The sequence below is a fragment of the Entelurus aequoreus genome, linkage group LG08 (assembly GCF_033978785.1).
Source record: "Entelurus aequoreus isolate RoL-2023_Sb linkage group LG08, RoL_Eaeq_v1.1, whole genome shotgun sequence".
NCBI classification, from domain to species: domain Eukaryota; kingdom Metazoa; phylum Chordata; class Actinopteri; order Syngnathiformes; family Syngnathidae; genus Entelurus; species Entelurus aequoreus.
In genome coordinates, this window is record NC_084738.1 from 71,428,756 (window position 1) to 71,447,039 (window position 18,284).

Consider the following 18,284-nt stretch of genomic DNA (forward strand, 5'->3'; position numbering starts at 1 on the left):
CACACACGTACACACACACACACACACACGCAGGCACGCACACACACACACGCACACACACACACACGCACACACACACACGCACACACACACATGCGCGCACACACACACACGCACACACACACACACGCACACACACACGCACACACGCACACACACACACACACGCACGCACACACACACACGCACACACACGCACACACACACGCACACACGCACACACACACGCACGCACACACACACACGCACACACACACACACACACACACACACACGCACACACGCACACACACACTCACACACACACGCACGCACACACACACACGCACACACACACACACACCTGCGTGCACTTGCAAGTGTTAACGAGCACAGGTGCATACATTAATAGTGGCACCGCTGCAGGTTTTTTTTTTTTTTTCCAGCTCTTCCTCCACGAAGGTCTCAAACATCTCTGCCAATCCCAGCAGGTAACTTCCCATCACACACTTTTCTTTCGTGTCAACATGTCGAGGCTAAATAATAACAATATGCCGTCTTTATATTCATGCGTCACTAAGTTGTTAGTTTCAGCCTCTCAAATGTTAAAATGTCATTAAAGCAAGAAAGTGAGCGCTGACTTTGCATTATTTTAGATTGATTCAGCCGATGTAACTTTGCTTTAAGCGTAGATGAGAGGAAAATGTGCGACAACTGCTCTTGACCTTTCACCCTGGAACTCTGCAAATGTTAGATATAATCGCTCGTCTTCCACCGTCAGCCGTAAATGATTCCTTTTCCAATGCAGTTGAAGAAATACCTTTTTTTTAATCGACACACTATTGCGTTTATGTCTCTACTCTTGCTTTTTTTTTGTTCACAACAAGCAAAGTTCAAAGGTCGCCTCTGGGAGTTTTATAACCTTGTCAGGCCGAGGAAAGGTTTTGCTTCGTGCAGGTAAGAGCATTCTGCTTTTTGAAGCCTTTATTAAAAGGAGATATGGCATAATTGACATGGAAAATGCTCTGAAATATTGACTCACTCCAAAGGGACGGCGTCCCACAGGGGTCAATGCTTGGTCCAGTGCTGTTTGGTCATATTGTGTCCGGAGGAAGTTTCACATCCAAACTTAAAAAAAAAAAGAGCACCAATGTGGGGAAGCAAAGCAAATGTTTATCCTTTAAATGAATCAATATGTGCAATAATTTCAAATTGGAAATAAAATGTGCAATGCACAAATTGTACTGTGTGCATGTCAAATAGCTATAAATGGGTAAAACTGAAATGTTTTAATTTTAAAGTTGGCAAAATCTGATACTTCAGCCTCCAAAAAAAAATAAAAGTATATATGCATGTGTACAGTGATGGGCAAGTTATTTGGAACATGTAGTAGGCTAAGCTACAAGTTACTCTTGATAAAATGTAGCTAAACTATCCTCTGAGAATTGTAGCAAGCTCCACGGCAAAAGTTGATTGAAATGCTGTTAAATGTAGCTATCTATGGGCCCACATGTATAATGTCAATGTTCATGTAACGGAGTGTACAAATATTAACTGGCACTTAGCTGGGGACACCCTACAACGACCTCCAGGGGTCCCCGCACCCCACTATGTATTTGTTTAGTTTGTAGTCTGGATTAGCAGTCCATTTTCTCAAATTTCTAGCTTTGATGTAAACGACCTCGCTACATGGCTCTAAAAGTAGCTAAGCTACAGGGAAAGCTACTTGTTAAAAATGCAGTTAAGCTACTGGAAAATGTAGTTAAGCTAGGTAGCTTAGCTACATGTAGCTTGTTACTGCCCATCACTGTATGTGTATATACACATACGTATGTATGTATGCAAGTAATGTTCGTTGTGTTTACATGACTAAAATAACGACACTAAACTATACACACAGGACAGTTTACTTACAAAATGACAGGATTTATATTTAAAACATGGCTCATTTGCAGCTTTTCACTGCTAAAACTGATTAAGTAAAATTACTACAATTATAAATATTAAACAATTAATACATTTGAACATGTGTATTTACAGCCTATTTTCTATGTTTAATGGCAAAAGAGAAATTATTTTCAGTCGCATGTTGGTTCCTTCTTGTACTTTTAGCATAGCTTTTTGTTTTTCTTATTACAAGTGAACATTTTCTCCCATGACAGAAACGTTCCCAAGTTGACTTTCTCATGATTCGAGTCTGACTTGTGCAAGAGCGTTGACTTTGAGCCCGATCTTTGGTGAGCGTGTCAAGTAGCAGCAAGTGTAAGGAGTGTGTCTCTGCAGAGCGTGCACCATGGAGGTCCTCTTCCAGATGCTCTTCTCGCCGCTGCCCACGCCAGCCATCGTCTCGCTGTTTGTGGTGGCGGCCGCGACCCTGTTCTACCTCAACACCAGGCCCGCCCCCATAAGGTCCCCTGCCGACCTGGAGTGCCAGACCGTGGGCATCAAGGTGATGCAGCTTCAATGGCGTTTTGATGTGACGATGTGATTTACTTCGGACTCGCCACATTTTAGGATGGAGCCAGGAAGATTGCCTTGCTCAAGGACAACAACAACCTGCTGGCTTATTACTATGGCGACGCCAAGACCATCTATGAGGTGTTTCAGAGGGGGATGAGAGTTTCAGGTGAGTTTGAATTTGCATAAAGAGCAGGGGTGTCAATGTTTTGAAAATCAAAGCATGCAGGGAACCATGTTGATATTTTTCCATTTTCAAAACGAATACTATAGATCAGGGGTCACCAACCTTTTTGAAACCAAGAGCTACTTCTTGGGTACTGATTATTGCAAAGGGCTACCAGTTTGATACACACTTAAATAAATTGCCAGAAATCTGTCTTTGAACTTAATGTTTCTGTACATTGTCCCTTCAAATAAAGACTAAACTAAACTAGAAATAGCCAATTTGCTCAATTTACCTTTAACTCTATGTTTTTATTAATAATTAATGATATTTACACTTAATTGAACGGTTTAAAAGAGGAGAAAACACGAAAAAAATGACAATTTTGAAACATAGTTTATCTTCAATTTCGACTCTTTAAAATTCAAAATTCAACCAAAAAAAAGAAGAGAAAAACTAGCTAATTCGAATCTTTTTTTTTTTTTAAATAAATTTTAAAAATTTATGGAACATCATTAGTAATTTTTCCTGATTAAGATTAATTTTAGAATTTTGATGACATGTTTTAAAAAGGTTAAAATCCAATCTACACTTTTTTAGAATATATAACAAATTGGACCAAGATATATTTCTAACAAAGACTAATCATTATTTCTTCTAGATTTTCCAGAACAAAAATGTTAAAATAAATTCAAAAGACTTTGAAATAAGATTTAAATGTGATTCTACAGATTTTGTAGATTTGCCAGAATTTTTTTTTTGGAATTTTAATCATAAGTTTGAAGAAATATTTCACAAATATTCTTCGTCGAAAAAACAGAAGCTAAAATGAAGAATTAAATAAAAATGTATTTATTATTCTTTACAATAAAAACAATACATTTACCTGAACATTGATTTAAATTGTCAGGAAATAAGAGGAAGGAATTTAAAAGGTAAAAATGTATGTGTTTAAAAATCCTAAAATCATTTTTAAGGTTGTATTTTTTCTCTATAGTTGTCTTTCTGAAAGTTATAAGAAGCAAAGTAAAAACAAATAATGAATTTATTTAAACAAGTGAAGATCAAGTCTTTAAAATATTTTCTTGGATTTTCAAATTCTATTTGAGTTTTGTCTCTCTTAGAAGTAAAAATGTCGGGCAAAGCGAGACCAGCTTGATAGTAAATAAATACAATTTAAAAAATAGAGGCAGCTCACTGGTAAGTGCTGCTATTTGAGCTATTTTTAGAACAGGCCAGCGGGCTACTCATCTGGTCCTTACGGGCTACCTGGTGCCCGTGGGCATCGCGTTGGTGACCCCTGCTATAGATGTATGTATGTATGTATGTATGTATATGTGTGCCTTGAGATATGTTTATTTTAACCTAGCGCCCCTCAAGTTTGGTCAGTCATAAAAATTATTCAGATTTTTTATTTTTTTATTATTCCATGCTTAAATTCATGTCAGTCAATATAGTTTTTTTTATTTTTTTGCCCTTTTAGTCAACCTTTTTTTATGGAAAACCTCAAAATGTGCAATATTTTCTCCCCAATAATTTCCAAATGGAATATATTTAATGTGACCTAATTGGAGCTTTAAATAGGTGTATTAACATTGATTTTGAGTTTTTTGAACAATGACTATTAAAAAAAAAATAATAATAGTTATCGGGTATTCAAAATGGCCCCGTTTAAAAGTGTTAAACATAAATCATACATTTATTTTTTTTACACTCAACACTAAAGTGTCTCAATTAATGATTCTCTGTGGTGCGGCACATGGGCGCCATCTGGTGGTTCACCAAAGAAATGAATAATTTCAAACCGTTACTGTTCAAACCGATGTTACAGTGGCCAGAAATAGTATATGCACTTGTTAAATAAAACCCCTGCATAGTTTTGAATGAATAATGTAGTTTAGAAATGCCATCCTACGTGGCATGTTTGAAATAAAAACACCTATACATAATCTATCCATGCAAGTATAAGATGGCTAGCGATTAGCAGGTTCTATTTGAATATCTAGTATTGCACAATAAGGTACAGTTTTATACAGGCTGTGTGACCCCCTGTGCTAGACTGACGCTTGTCTTTGATCCCCTAAATCAAAGCTAATGCTTTCACAATCAGATGCACCTGACTGACAATGGGTCCGCAAATCTAAAGTTGAGAACCCGTCTAAAGAATACTGATTAAAAAGTTTAACATTTCTAAAGCTTATAGGGGTGTCCAAACTACGGCCTGCTGGCATTATGAGTTGAATCATTTGGCACGCAAGGAGATTGCTAATCCTTTTGGAAGTCAGAGTACTTTGATGCTGCCGTTTGTTGCCATCTTTCAGACCTATTCAGGTCAAGGACTTGTTGCTCTAAAGGGAATCATGCATAGAATTTAGTTATATAACCCAATACAAACAACTTTCCTTAGTCATAGCACAAAAAAAATCAAACCCATACAAAATGTCGTCATGGTCACACAACACAACGTGTTTACGGAAGTTTGGATAATCTAAAAAAAACTTCCATGCACCATAAGAAAAAATCTACATGACACATTTAAATCAATTACAAAGCATGTTGGGAAAAATGCCAAACACTTATCCATGTTTGTTGCATTTTAACTGCTTGATATTTCTGATGACAAAACTTTAAGGAGGTTGTAAACAAGGTAGAAGTCCAACTTTCACATACTCTTAATGTACAGTTGTACTAATTACATAACCATTATATGTACACACATGTGTATGTATATCTTGAAATGCAGCCCCCCCCCCCCCCCCCCCCCCCACCAATTTCTTCTTTTTTTTTCTGGCCAAAGTTTGTACACTCCTGGTCCAACCCATCAGTGGTTTAAAAAAATAGTCAAATGTATCTCACCCAGTTTTTACAGAATACAAGTGTCCACATTTGATGACCTAACCCCTCCATGCTGCCTGCAGGTAACGGGCCGTGTTTGGGCTCCAGAAAAGCCGGCAGGCCGTATCAGTGGCTCAGGTACAGACAGGTAAACACCACATGACACACTTGAATCACACGCCCGACAACAAATCCTAACTTGTTGTCCTGCCTCGGAAGGTGTCGGACAGAGCGGAGCATCTCGGCTCGGGGCTCCTTCAGAGGGGCTTGAAGGCCAACCCAAACACTTTCATAGGCATCTTCGCTCAGAACCGACCAGAAGTGAGTCCGCACCTTTGCAGAGTGGTGCTTTGATGGCATATTTTTGCTCACTGGACTTTTTATTTTCAAAGTGGATTATCAGTGAGCTGGCCTGTTACACCTACTCCATGGTGGCGGTCCCCCTTTACGACACCCTGGGTCCCGAAGCGCTCGTCTTCATTATCGACCAAGGTAATTGGATCCAGTCCATCTCCGTTTAGAGATGTGCTCTAAACTTCCTTTAATTAAACCTGATGTTCTTCTACTTCTGTTTTTAGCGGACATTTCCACCGTGCTGTGTGACACTCAGAAAAAAGCAGAGGCTCTGCTGCAGAACTGTGAGATAGGACAGACTCCAGTCCTGAAAACTGTCGTTGTCATGGATCCCTTCGACACGGACCTGGTCCAGCGAGGAGCCAAGTGTGGCGTTGACGTGTTGGCCATGCAGGATGTGGAGGTATCACTGTTGTAAATGTGGCTGTGCTGTGACAGTATGTTGTGTAAACCGCGCCTTAAATAATGGTGGGGTGTTTGTAATGGAGGAACCCCAGTGTGGCTCAACCATGTCAAAGCTGATAAACCTCACTCCCTGGGAACCTCAAGAGGAGTGTTGGCTATACAGTTGATAGCCCGGGCTTTTAGCTTGATGGTTAGCACGCCTGCCTCATGCGGACGACCCAAGTTTGAGTCTTGTGCGGAACAGAAGAAACCCACCAGGTAGGTTTCACTTGGGCCCACAATTTGCTTTAGAGTATAGACCGGGGGTGTCCAAATGTTTTGACTTGGGGGGGACGGGGGGAGGGTGGGGAGTCTACATGTGTTTTGTGGACTTGGAGAAGGCGTACGACCGTGTCCCTCAGGAAGTCATGTGGAGAGTGCTCAGAATATGGGGTATCTGACCGCCTGATTGTGGCGGTCCACTCCCTGTACGATCCGTGTCAGAGCCTGGTCTGGATTGCCAGCAGTAAGTCGGACCAGTTTCCAGTGAGGGTTGGACGCTGCCAGGGCTGCCCTTTGTCACCGATTCTGTTAGCAACTTTTATGGACAGAATTTTTAGGCACAATTGGGGGCGTTGAGGGGATCGGGTTGGTGGCAGCAAGATTAGGTCTCTGCTTTTTGCGGATGATGTGGTCCTGCTGGCTTCATATGGCCAGAATATTCAGCTCTCACTGGATTGGTTCCTAGCTGAGTGTGGCGCGACTGGGATGAAAATCAGCACTTCTGAGTCCGGAAAAGGTTGAAGTGCCATATCCCAAATGGAGGAGTTCAAGTACCTCTGGGTCTTGTCATTCGGGAGGAGCTCGGATCCGCCTCAACAGCCATTTTTGTATTGGCAGTTTTAGCAAAACTATTTCAAACAGACACATGTGAACAATATTATTTTTATTCCAAATGGGAACAGGATTCAAGCGGTCAACCATAAAAGTACGAGTCAATCTGAAGCTTCAGAACTGGGGCGATAAAAGCTGTGTTTCAGGCAACAGAGTGAGTGGTCTCCATATTTGAGTCGACTATGCGAGAATATTCTTATACGGAAAGGGTTTCTCATCTGACTGTGCGGTATCTCCACTGTTACATATGTAACCCGCCTGGTTCAGCCCAAGTTTCTGTTCCAGTGAATGAACTGTGCGACAAAAGGTCAACTCTGCGTCCAACGTATGTGCTTACGGAAGGGCTGTTCAACTAAATTTTTTAGAGGGTGCTACATATCCAAAAAGTCAAGGACAAAGGGGCCAGAACTTGTCCTTTCGCTTTTACTTTGTACATTCCTGAAAAGCGGTGTACTCTGCCGTGGACATTTTTCTGTAAGATGTACAAAATAGCATTGTATAAGGAGCGCTCAGCTGTTAAAGACCTACTGCAAAAAAATATTGGTCCAAGTTTTTAACTGAACTCTCAGGCTAGACTGGAATGGTACTTTATTGTCATTGCACTTGAAGTACAATGGAATTGGTTTTTAGTACAACACATCCAAGAACAGACACAGCAGACTGAACAGGAAGACTGATCGCCACAAGGGCAGCTCCCCGGAAAAAGTTAGTAAAGGTAAGCATGGCGGGAGAGGAGAAATGAGCAACACCCAAACAAAGATTCTACTTGGGGGGGCTCAGGAAAAGAACCTCGAGCAACATGAGCACATAATAGGACACAACTTGAGACTTGTAATGGGCAGCGGGGTGGACAGCAGGCCTAAAGCTGCAGCCACCTCAGTTGTTTGTACTGCAGGGCGGTGGGGATGCGTGTCATAAGCAGGCCGGAATTGTCCCCCGGGTTGCCTGTTGAATAGCCTTGTCATACGGTGTTGGGCAGTGAGGTTTATCCACTCACTCACCACCCCTGAACCCTGCTCTCATCTGGGGTCACGGCACCAAGTTTATTTCACCTGGTCTCACCCGGAATTAGAACCAGCTTCGTCCGAATGACTTCAGTGTGCTAGACGTTGAGGTAAAAAGCCTGTGCTGTTAACCTGATGTCCGATGTCAACCAGTGTGGTTTTCTAGATTGTTGGCCTCACTACACTCACCACTCCAAACCTCACTCCTGTCCGGGTCACGGCACCGAGTATAGCCAGTGATCATTTCCTGTCTGCGTTGTAATGACTTTTTTTATGACCGTCACCAGGGTTGCTGCACTTTAAATTGCATCTGATCTCATGTTGACATAACATAAAACAAAACGCTGTCAATTATAACCCTAATAAAAACATGTCCCGCTACTTTCATGTAGAAGCAACCATTGACTTAAATCTTTTTTCTTTCTGCTCCACAGGCTGCTGGGAAAAGTGATCTTCAAAAGCCAGTGGTAAGCCAATGTTCTCAGTTATGACTCGTTAAGGCAAGGGTGTCCAAAATGCATCCTTAGGCTATTTTTGAACCCTTATCTGGTCACCTGTCTTGTTCAGATGGCTTATTGGGACCTACTGTTCGTTGGCCCGGTTTTAGCATATGTAATGCGCAACAAGTTTTAGTTTTCTGCCTTCAGAAAGTTTGGACCTGAGGCTCTTTATTGCTCAAGGGTGTTCTATTCACTGCAGCCACCCAAGCCAGAAGATCTCGGCATAGTTTGCTTCACCAGTGGAACTACAGGTAAACACTCTTGGTCCTCAGAACCAGAAAGACCAGCTAAGACTAAATGTGTCTTTTCAAAGGGAACCCCAAGGGGGCGATGCTGACCCATGAGAATGTGGTTGCTGATGCTGCTGGAGTTATCCAAACTTTTGAGGTCTTTATTTTTCTGGATCTCTTTTAGGATGAACATTTAGCCACGATTCAAATTTCCTGTGTTTGCCTAGACATCCATTGTTCCCAATACTGAGGATGTTAGCATCTCCTTCCTGCCGTTGGCGCACATGTTTGAGAGGGTGGTGCAGGTGAGAAATTGATGTTAGTTCCACACCTGCAGGGGTATCAGTGTCTTCTTGCTGCAGACTGTCATGTACGGCGCTGGAGCTCGAGTGGGATTCTTCCAAGGGGACATTAGACTTCTGCCTGACGACATGAAAACTCTGCAGCCCACTATTTTTCCCGTCGTGCCTCGACTTCTCAACCGCGTCTATGACAAAGTTGGTAGCTATAAAAAATCCCTTCCCGGGGTCTTTTTTTTTTTTTTTTTTTTTTAAGTCTGTGTTCTTCCGTGTCCAGGTGCAGAGCGGTGCCGTGTCCCCTTTCAAAAAATGGCTGCTCAACTTTGCAGTGGAAAGAAAGCTGGCCGAGGTGCGGGAAGGCATTGTGAGGAACAACAGCATCTGGGACAAGCTCATCTTCCACAAAGTGCAGGTACGACAACACTGATCAAAACCACGCGTGCGGGAAGTGACTTACTGGTGGCCCACTTGCCAATCAGGAGTCTCTGGGTGGACGGGTACGAGTCATGGTGACGGGGGCGGCGCCCATCTCTCCTTCTGTTCTGGACTTCCTCCGGGCCTCTCTCGGTTGTCAGGTAACTTTCTGGCCGGAGTGCAGTTCCCCCCATCTTTTGGGCCTCACTTACCAGCATGGATGTGAATGATTAACATTGTCTGCATGTCTTGAAAATGAGTAGAAAAATGTAATCCAAGAATGACCTGGGGACCATGTGTGGCCTGCAACTCTTTCCTTACAGCAAAGGTAAAAAAAAAAAGGTGTAATTCACAAAAAGAACAATGGTAGGTATGAAAAACACTTAACTGGAATGGACTTATGCTGTCCTTGAATTGGAGTGGTATTTTCCGACGCTTAGTGGTCACAATAATTAAAGCCCCACTTAAGAACTTTCAGTTTTGGTTGATTTTGGCGGCGCCGGTGGTCCAAAGCGGTAGTGTTTTGCCAGAAGACCACATTTCCCAAGAGGATTAGCGCATATAGCGTCACACTGACATGATTTAATATTGGCACAAATATTCTGTTTATGCTAAATGGCAGACACTATCAAGAAATGGTCTTGGATTGCGCAACTACCAGGTACCGAGCAGGTACCGAGATTTTTTTTCAAAAGGAAGTAGTGGAACTATCACACTGTTGGCTATTAATTCCTACCACACACATTCCCGATAGCTAGCCCTAGCATTATTTTGACTTGAGCATGGAAAGTCACTAGTCCAGCAATAACTGTGGCATCCGTCTGAAATTCCTAGTCTTTGAGCTCACGCCAGCCAAGGAAAGTGACTGTCCTGCTCATTTTTCTGTTTTCTCAGACTAAACTTTTCATTTCTTTGGTTGTTTTGGAGCTTCTGCCATGATTGCACGTAGGCGTTCTCCTCGACTTCTGTCTTTAAAGAATTGGAAAAGGAGTGACGTGTGAAGTTTTTTGGTTCCTGCCACCCTCCAAAGTCACTAAGTGCCAGTGAAAGCGATAGAGGCCCCCTTTGGTGTCATTCAACTAGTTATAAGTCCAAAAGTTCTGACAACTTTATAAAGGTTGAAAAGTTACTTAGTGCTGCTTTAAGCTCATGGCACAGTACATTGAATTATGTGGACACATTTGTTACTGGGGACTTTCAAATGCGCTTCTGCCTTGGAGAAGTTATATGCAACTATACTTTTTATATGCAATAAAATGCCAGTTGACAAATTTAGAGTTGCATTACAAAGATGCATGTTTATCATTTTTACACATTTTCAAAACAGTTACTATAAAATGTCATAAAATAGGGAATTTCACGTTGGATTAACTTTTTACTCATGTATCAGTAAAAAATTGCATTTTTCGTAGCTTACCCCTTTCTATTAAAACAATCTGTTTCTGCTACTTGCAGGATGACGGTACAGCCTTCTAATGAATCAATGACTGCCCTCCTGTGGATTATTTGTTTAATGCATCTGATCTAATACGTCGGGCTCTTTAGGGCAAAAAACAATGACACTGGAGAGGGCTCCAACTTATGTATCACTCATGATACGTTTGGCGTTAATTGAAGGCTCTTGTTGGGGCAATGGCTTCTCATCTTATCAAAGTTGTGGTACTTGCAACTTTCTTTGACACTAGGGTGGATTATTTTGCAGAAACATCTGATATCTCATGTTAGTCCTTTTTTGTTTTAACAGACTCCTAGTAGCGAACTTCCTTGCTCAGGCTGTTTTACTCCGCATGTTGACATTTTTAGTAGCACAATGTGCTAATGCATGCTTTATTTCCTGTCTAGACTATTGCAATGCCCTGCTCTCCCCAAAATGTGAAAACTATCTGCACAAAGATGGGAGCACATTACACCAGTTTTAAACTTGCTGCATTGGCTCCCCCGTCCATTTTTAAACTTAGTTTTTAAGGGTCTTAATGGCCCCACGACCTGCTTTAAGCGTATCAACTCTGGCGGATCCTGAGGTCCTCTGGCGCTGGTCTTTGTAGCTTTAGATATCGTTACAATTTTCAAAGACATATTTTTAATCAGGCTTTTTACTGATCATGTTTTATTACTTTTGTGTTTTCTAACATTGAGAATGGTAAAAATATGTTTTACATTTCTGTATGTATATATTTGTTTAATGGTGTTTGAGTTCTTCTTCAGTGTGGACGCCTCCAAAGGTGCAGTTTTCCCTCAAATCCTCAGTGCCATGTTTTTGATTTGCTATTGTCAATATTGCTGTGGATGCAAGTTCTTTGTTTTTAGTTCAGCATTTTGTTTGCCACTTTCCTATGTATGAAAAGTGCCGTATGAACATAGTCTGGATTTGAAGTCTCGCTGGAGTGCACCTACTTGTACAAGTGTTTGTGAAGGAGGCCTACGAATCAGGAGCTATAACATCGCCATGACTCCCCATGTGACAGATCTTCGAGGCCTACGGCCAGACTGAATGCACGGCCGGCTGCACCTTCACCATGCCGGGAGACGCCACCTCAGGTACGACGTCTACCGCCATGCGTGTCTCTTGGTTACGAGATGCCTTTTGACCTCAGGACACGTGGGGGTTCCTCTGCCGTGTAACGTGGTGAAACTGGTGGACGTGGAAGAGATGAACTACTTTGCCTCCAATGGTGAAGGCGAGGTGAGTTTACTTTTTTTTTTTTTTTGTTGGAACAAGCAAGTGGATGATTGTTGCGGTGGCAGGTGTGCATCAAGGGTAACAACGTGTTCAAAGGCTACCTGAAGGACCCGGAGAAGACCGCTGAGGCTTTGGATCAAGACGGCTGGCTCCACACTGGAGACATTGGAAAATGGCTGAAGGTAGAGTTAAGATATTTATCGTAACTTCTGTGCTCTAATTGGAGGTAAAGCGTGCCCAAATGCTAGGGGTAATGTTCTGGGGTGAACTCATTGAATAACCAGAGCTCTCCAAGACCATCAACCCTTTTTGTGGCCTGAATTTGCAGCAGCTTTTCCAAATGTTGTGACATAAGTTATGGTTTTTAGTCTCTTTTTTTTAAAGTGCTCTTGTAACCTTAACCTCCAAAAACTGGAGAATGATACTCCAACTGATTGACTTATTTTATAGGATGGGCTTAAATTAGATGGCCTTAAAGTAAATACTCGAGCGCATTGTCAAATGACTTAATTCTTTATAACCAGTGTTGGGATAATTACTTTTAAAAGTCATTATAGTTGTTTATCAAATGTAATAACCCTCTTATGAATGTAATGCATTACTTAAAGAAAATAAAAATTCAAATATCAGGCATGAGTGATGTTTCATGAGAGCAGAGTGTGTGGTGAATGTGACGTCAGCGAGAGCACACTCGGAGAAGCGTTTTAGCTAAGCTGTTAGCTTAGCAGTTCTCTGAATCTTTTCACTGGATTGTGTTGGCGCGAGTGGCGAAGGTGATTGAATGGCTGTAGTGTCCTTGTCCACAAACGGGCTTTTGTAGGTTTGCAAGCTAGTCTCTTCAATCATTGATTTGTTCTTCGTTATTCCCTAGTAGTAGTGTGTACTTTGTGTACATATTCGTTCAAGTTTTGATCAGTTGAAGTGCGGGTTTGAGCGCCACTCAAACATTTGATTGAAAATAACGCCGATTGGCTAAAGTGTGGGGAAATTAGACAAAGTTGTGAGGCAGCACCCGATTCCCAGGATCGGTCAAATTGATGTAACTTGGTGCAATTGCAAGAGTGAAATCCCGAACGGACTGGATTGTTGGAAGCAATTAAATGGGAGGGGTAGTGTTTGCAGCTGGAACTGATGGGAATGAAAACATCTGAACGTAGGTTGTACGTTCTAAATGAGTCTTATAAACACAGGGTTGTTAGATTTGTTGGGAGGTGCATGTTTAGGTAAAGAGGGTTTGGAGGGGGACGAGTTAGCCGATGTTCCTTGAAGACCATAAACAGGTTTTGACCCAGAGATTCTTAAGAAAATGGCCAGAGTTTTCCCAGTTCTCTCGGGGAAACGCTAATGCATGTGCTTACTACAAGTGGTATAGCTGATTGTAACGCCCTGCTTTCTGCTGGTCCTAAAAATGGTATTGCACCTTTGCAATTACTCCAAAAGACAAGACCAGAAGGGGGACTCGCATTACACCAGTTTTAACATCTCTGCATTTGGCTTCCTGTGTTTCAGGATCAATTTGAAGGTTCTTCTTGGGGTTTATAAATGTTGTTGGGCCTCTTTCAGATTTGCTTTTACCCTCAGGCACACACCTAATTATTACTTCCACCATGATGGCCCCCGTCTATGGAACTGCTTGTCGGAGGACTTCAGAGCTGCAGAGAACGTTCATGTTTTTAAGACACACCTTTTTTTCCATTTGGCTTTTGCCTAATCGTTTTTATTTAAGCCATTTTTATCTTCTTCTTTGTGTTTTACTTTCCAGTGTTTCTCAGAGGAAGCCGTCTGCATCAGCTTTGTCTGCGTCCTGGTCGCCATGGTACCATGACTTCCTGGTGCAGATGGCTCCTGTGATAGTGTTTACTCACCTGGCTCCTCTGTACTCAGCATTCACTTGTGTGCCATGATGGCAGATGTTTTTAAAGCAGCTAGTTACTTTTCTGATGTCTGAAAAGCTTAGGTGGTTCAGGCATCTTGTGCGGATGCCTCATGAGCGTCTCCTTAAAGAGGTCCTTGTTGCACCTCCCACTGGGAGGAGAACCCAGGGCAGGCAAATGACCAGATTGGGGGGGGGGGGTTTGCATCTCCTCTCTGGCATGGGAATGCTTCGGGATTCCCCAAAGGAAGTTGCTCTGGAGAGGGAAGTCTGGGCGTCTCTGCTGGAGCTGTTGTCTCCGCGACCAGATTCCGGATAAGCGGTTGAAGATGGATGGATGAAAAGTGCTTTTGTAAGTCAAGTTTGATGGAAGCAGGTTTCTTTGTCGCCATCAGACTGGAGTTCTGAAGGTTATTGACCGCAAGAAGAACATCTTCAAGCTGGCCCAGGGTGAATATATCGCACCAGAGAAGATTGAAAATGTCTACGTGCGCAGCGCACCTGTGGCTCAGGTCTTTGTGCACGGAGACAGTCTACAGGTGAGACCATGAGTGTGCATGTGCACACCTGCCAATCGCTAACCATTTTTTTGTTTCCCAGGCCTTCCTGGTCGCAGTTGTGGTTCCTGATCCCGAGGTTTTGCCGAGTTTTGCCCAGAATCTGGGCTGCCAGGGCTCCATGGAAGAACTGTGCAGCAACAAGGTCACTGTTCGATTCCCTCTCCAGCCGTAGAGCATGCTGAGGGAAGAATGTTTTTATATTTTGAAAAGTTTGCGTTGCCTTGCAGGAAGTGAAGAAGGCCGTTCTGTCCGACATGATCAATCTGGGAAAAGAAGCAGGACTGAAGTCCTTTGAGCAGGTAACTAAAGCAGCGTGAGTTTTTTCTTGCTTTCCAGCAGGGGTGTGCAAACATTTAGCTGAGGGTCACATGCGGGAGCCATCTTTACTTTTCAAAACCAATATGGATTTGTTTCCCCCCTCAAGTTTAGTCCCTGGGACTTGTACTGTTCTTGGTCTTTTTTTTATAAATACGTTGTGTGTGTGTGTGTATATATATTGTGTATTCAACGCTAAAATCTCTAGATCAAGTATTTTGATATAAAAACAAAATATGCAATATTTTCCCCCCCAAAAAATGTCAAGTGCAATATTTGTTGTAAAATAATTGGAGCCTTAAATGGGTCAAATTTCATTTTAATTGGTAAGCAATGACGTTAAAAAAAAATCCTATAAACTGATCAGGGATCTAAATGGCCCCACTCAAGTTTTGCACCTTAAGCCATCAGTATTTCTTTTTTCTTTCAACTCTTAAATCTCTACATCAACTTCGGATGTATCCGAATATACGTTTTGACCTTTTTGTAAAGTATCTCTTTTTTTTATGGTAAACGCACACAATAGGCAACATTTACCCCCACAAACAAATGGAATAATTGATGTGAAATAATTTAAACCTTAAATAGGTTATTTTATATTCATTCAAATTCATTCAATTTTACTTTTTGAGCAATGACTTAAAAAAAAAAAAAAAAAAAAAAAAAAAAATCCTGGGCATCAAAGGGCTCTACTCAAAACTTTTTTTTTTTTCTTTAAATGCTCAAGTCTAGTTTAAAATCAGATCTGTTGGTGAACTTTTTTTTTGTCAAAACCTTTTATCATGGCAAACGCACAAAATATGCAATATTTAACCCCCCAAAATTTCCAAGTAAAATATTTGACTTTGGACACCCTGCATGACCGCATCTTGTTGAGGTTGCCCTCTAGTGGCTTTTAATGCCCTAACAAGTTTCTGTGCTGCAGGTGAAGGCAGTCTACCTCCACCCGGACCAGTTCACCATCGACAACGGCCTCTTGACCCCCACACTGAAAGCCAAGCGGGCCGAGCTCAAGGCTTTCTTCCGCATGCAAATTGACCAGCTCTATGCGCAATAAAAAGTCTTCATGCATCTTATTGTCAGACTATCTACTAAACTCACAAGTTTGTGAGATAAAAAAAAAGAAGCTTTTAACATGCAGCTATTTGAGTTGTAAGAGCACTGCCACCGTGTGGTGAAACGGTTTATTGCCGGGGTTGCTTTTATTTCAAAGACTCGGCGGCCAGATCGTTTTGTGTACACGTTTTTTCTGTCACTGAATTTATGGAACTGCATTTTTTTCCACTATTTTTATGGCAATATCAAAACTGTTTGGACAAACTGATTTTTGGAGCGCAAACTTTATCTGACAGTCGGCCTCAATATGCAAAAGCCTGGAAATGACGTGCACCAAAAAAGCGCTTCATAATTTTTCCTATTTTTTTTTTTTACATTTTAACAAAAATCTTAATTTCCTGAATTTTAATATTAAACACATTATGATTCAATCAAAAATCTATGGATGCAGTTTTACATTTCATTTCACTAAATAAGCGTTTATCACTTGTAACTTAAAAAAACAACAGTGCATTTGGTATAAGAAAATGTTAAATTCCCATCACATTTATTAAATGAATGTAAATGTGTGCAAAAAGGGAACTTAAAGGAATCTCTTGAAGTGCCTCGCTGCAGTCCGTCAAACTTGACAACTGTCAATTAATGGATTTTATCATTGTTAGTGTCCGAATTGCAATGCATCTAAAAATCCATTATTTCCCCCACTAAGTATGTGGGCTATTTTTTTTTTGCTGGACATTCGTCTTATTTTTTTATCCATCTTCCGCTTGGGTCGCGGGGGAAGCAGCCTAAGCAGAGGAGCCCAGACTTCCCTCTCCCCAGCTACTTGGTCCAGCTCCTCCCGAGGCCAGCTGGGAGACAGTCTCTCCGTGTCCTCGGTCTTCACCGTGGTCTCCTACCACCTCACCTGGCTCCTCTATTTGGATAAATATGTGCTTTAAAAATAAAATGGCTCAATGAAAACATTAAAAGTATACTCATTAATTTTGGAAGACTTAATTCTACATTAAGCTTAGGAAATATGTCAAAATAAGCCATACATTACATTTCACATAAAATATAATCAAATGCATAGGCAATTATGGAACAACTCATATATATTTACTCTTACAAGCGGCCCTCAATGAAAACGTTTGACACTTTTGACTTAGACATTGAAATCTGTGTATATATATATATATATATATATATATATATATATATATACACAGCCCAAAAGCAGTGAAATTGTGTAAATAAGAGAATACAATGATTTGCAAATCCTTTTCAACTTGTATTCAATGGAATAGATTGCAAAGACAAGATAGTTAACGTTCGAACTGGAAAACTATTTTTTGCAAGTATCTCATTTGGAATTTGATGCCTGCAACATGTTTCAAAAAAGCTGGCACAAGTGGCAAAAAAGAGAAAGTTTAGGAATGCTCATCAGACTTATTTGGAACATCCCACAGGTGTGCAGGCTAATTGGGAACAGGTGGGTGCCATGATTGGGTATAAAAGCAGCTTCCATGAAATGCTCAGTCATTCACAAACAAGGACGGGGCGAGGGTCACCACTTTGTCAACAAATGCCTGACAAAATTGTTGAACATTTCTCAACAAGGAATTTAGGGATTTCACCATCTACGCTCCGTAATGTCATCAAAAGGTTCAGAGAATGTGGAGAAATCACTGCACGTAAGCCATAGTATGCACCTTGGATTCCTCAGGCGGTACTGTATCAAAAAGCCACATCAGTGTGTAAAGGATATCACCACATGGGCTCAGGAACACTTCAGAAAACCACTGTCAGTAACTACAGTTGGTCGCTACATCTGTAAGTGCAAGTTTAAACTCTACTATGCAAAGCCAAAGCCATTTATCAACAACACCCAGAAACGCATCCGGCTTTGCTGTGCCTGAGCTCATCTAATATACTGTGGACGTGGTGTCCTTTGGAACAAAGAGGAAAAGAACCATCCGGACTGTTATCGAGGCAAAGTGTAAAAGGCATCATGTGTGATGGTATGGGGGTGTATTAGTGCCCAAGACATGGGTAACTTACACATCTGTGAAGGCACCATTAATGCTGAAAGGTACATACAGCTTTTGGAGCAACATATGTTGCCATCCAAGCAACGTCATCATGGACGCCCCTGCTTATTTCAGCAAGACAATGCCAAGCCAGGTGTTACAACAGCTTGGCTTCATAGTAAAAGAGTGTGGGTACTAGACTGGCCTGCCTGTAGTCCAGACCAGTCTCCCATTGAAAATGTGTGGCGCAATATGAAGCCTAAAATACCACA

The 18,284-nt window shown here is 41.6% G+C and overlaps 1 protein-coding gene across 3 annotated transcripts; it reads left to right on the forward strand.

Annotated features, from left to right (window-relative positions):
* The first annotated feature begins 410 nt into the window (after positions 1–410).
* Positions 411–16,015, forward strand: LOC133655202 (long-chain-fatty-acid--CoA ligase 5-like). Of its 3 annotated transcripts, none has more exons than XM_062055154.1 (22): positions 429–470; positions 867–936; positions 2,263–2,428; positions 2,494–2,605; positions 5,521–5,585; positions 5,657–5,758; positions 5,830–5,929; positions 6,016–6,194; positions 8,508–8,540; positions 8,707–8,824; positions 8,887–8,960; positions 9,031–9,108; positions 9,166–9,300; positions 9,380–9,514; positions 9,582–9,677; positions 11,982–12,049; positions 12,106–12,199; positions 12,262–12,378; positions 14,465–14,608; positions 14,670–14,771; positions 14,857–14,928; positions 15,870–16,015. In XM_062055154.1, exons 3-22 carry the CDS (start codon positions 2,273–2,275, stop codon positions 15,999–16,001), a joined length of 2,112 nt encoding a protein of 703 aa, XP_061911138.1. In that variant the 5' UTR covers positions 429–470; positions 867–936; positions 2,263–2,272; the 3' UTR covers positions 16,002–16,015. The 3 variants fall into 3 exon arrangements, with proteins under 3 accessions (XP_061911139.1, XP_061911138.1, XP_061911140.1); XM_062055156.1 differs by having other exon boundaries at positions 8,773–8,824; XM_062055155.1 differs by lacking the exon at positions 867–936 and having other exon boundaries at positions 411–470.
* Positions 16,016–18,284: the final 2,269 nt, after the last annotated feature.

Coding starts and splice junctions, on each gene's coding strand:
- LOC133655202 (XM_062055155.1), top strand. CDS start 2,273: ATGGAGGTCCTCTTCCAGATGCTCTTCTCGCCGCTGCCCACGCCAGCC. Junction 5,586..5,656: donor AGTGGCTCAGGTACAGACAG/GTAAACACCACA, acceptor CTGCCTCGGAAG/GTGTCGGACAGAGCGGAGCA. Junction 14,609..14,669: donor TGCACGGAGACAGTCTACAG/GTGAGACCATGA, acceptor TTTGTTTCCCAG/GCCTTCCTGGTCGCAGTTGT.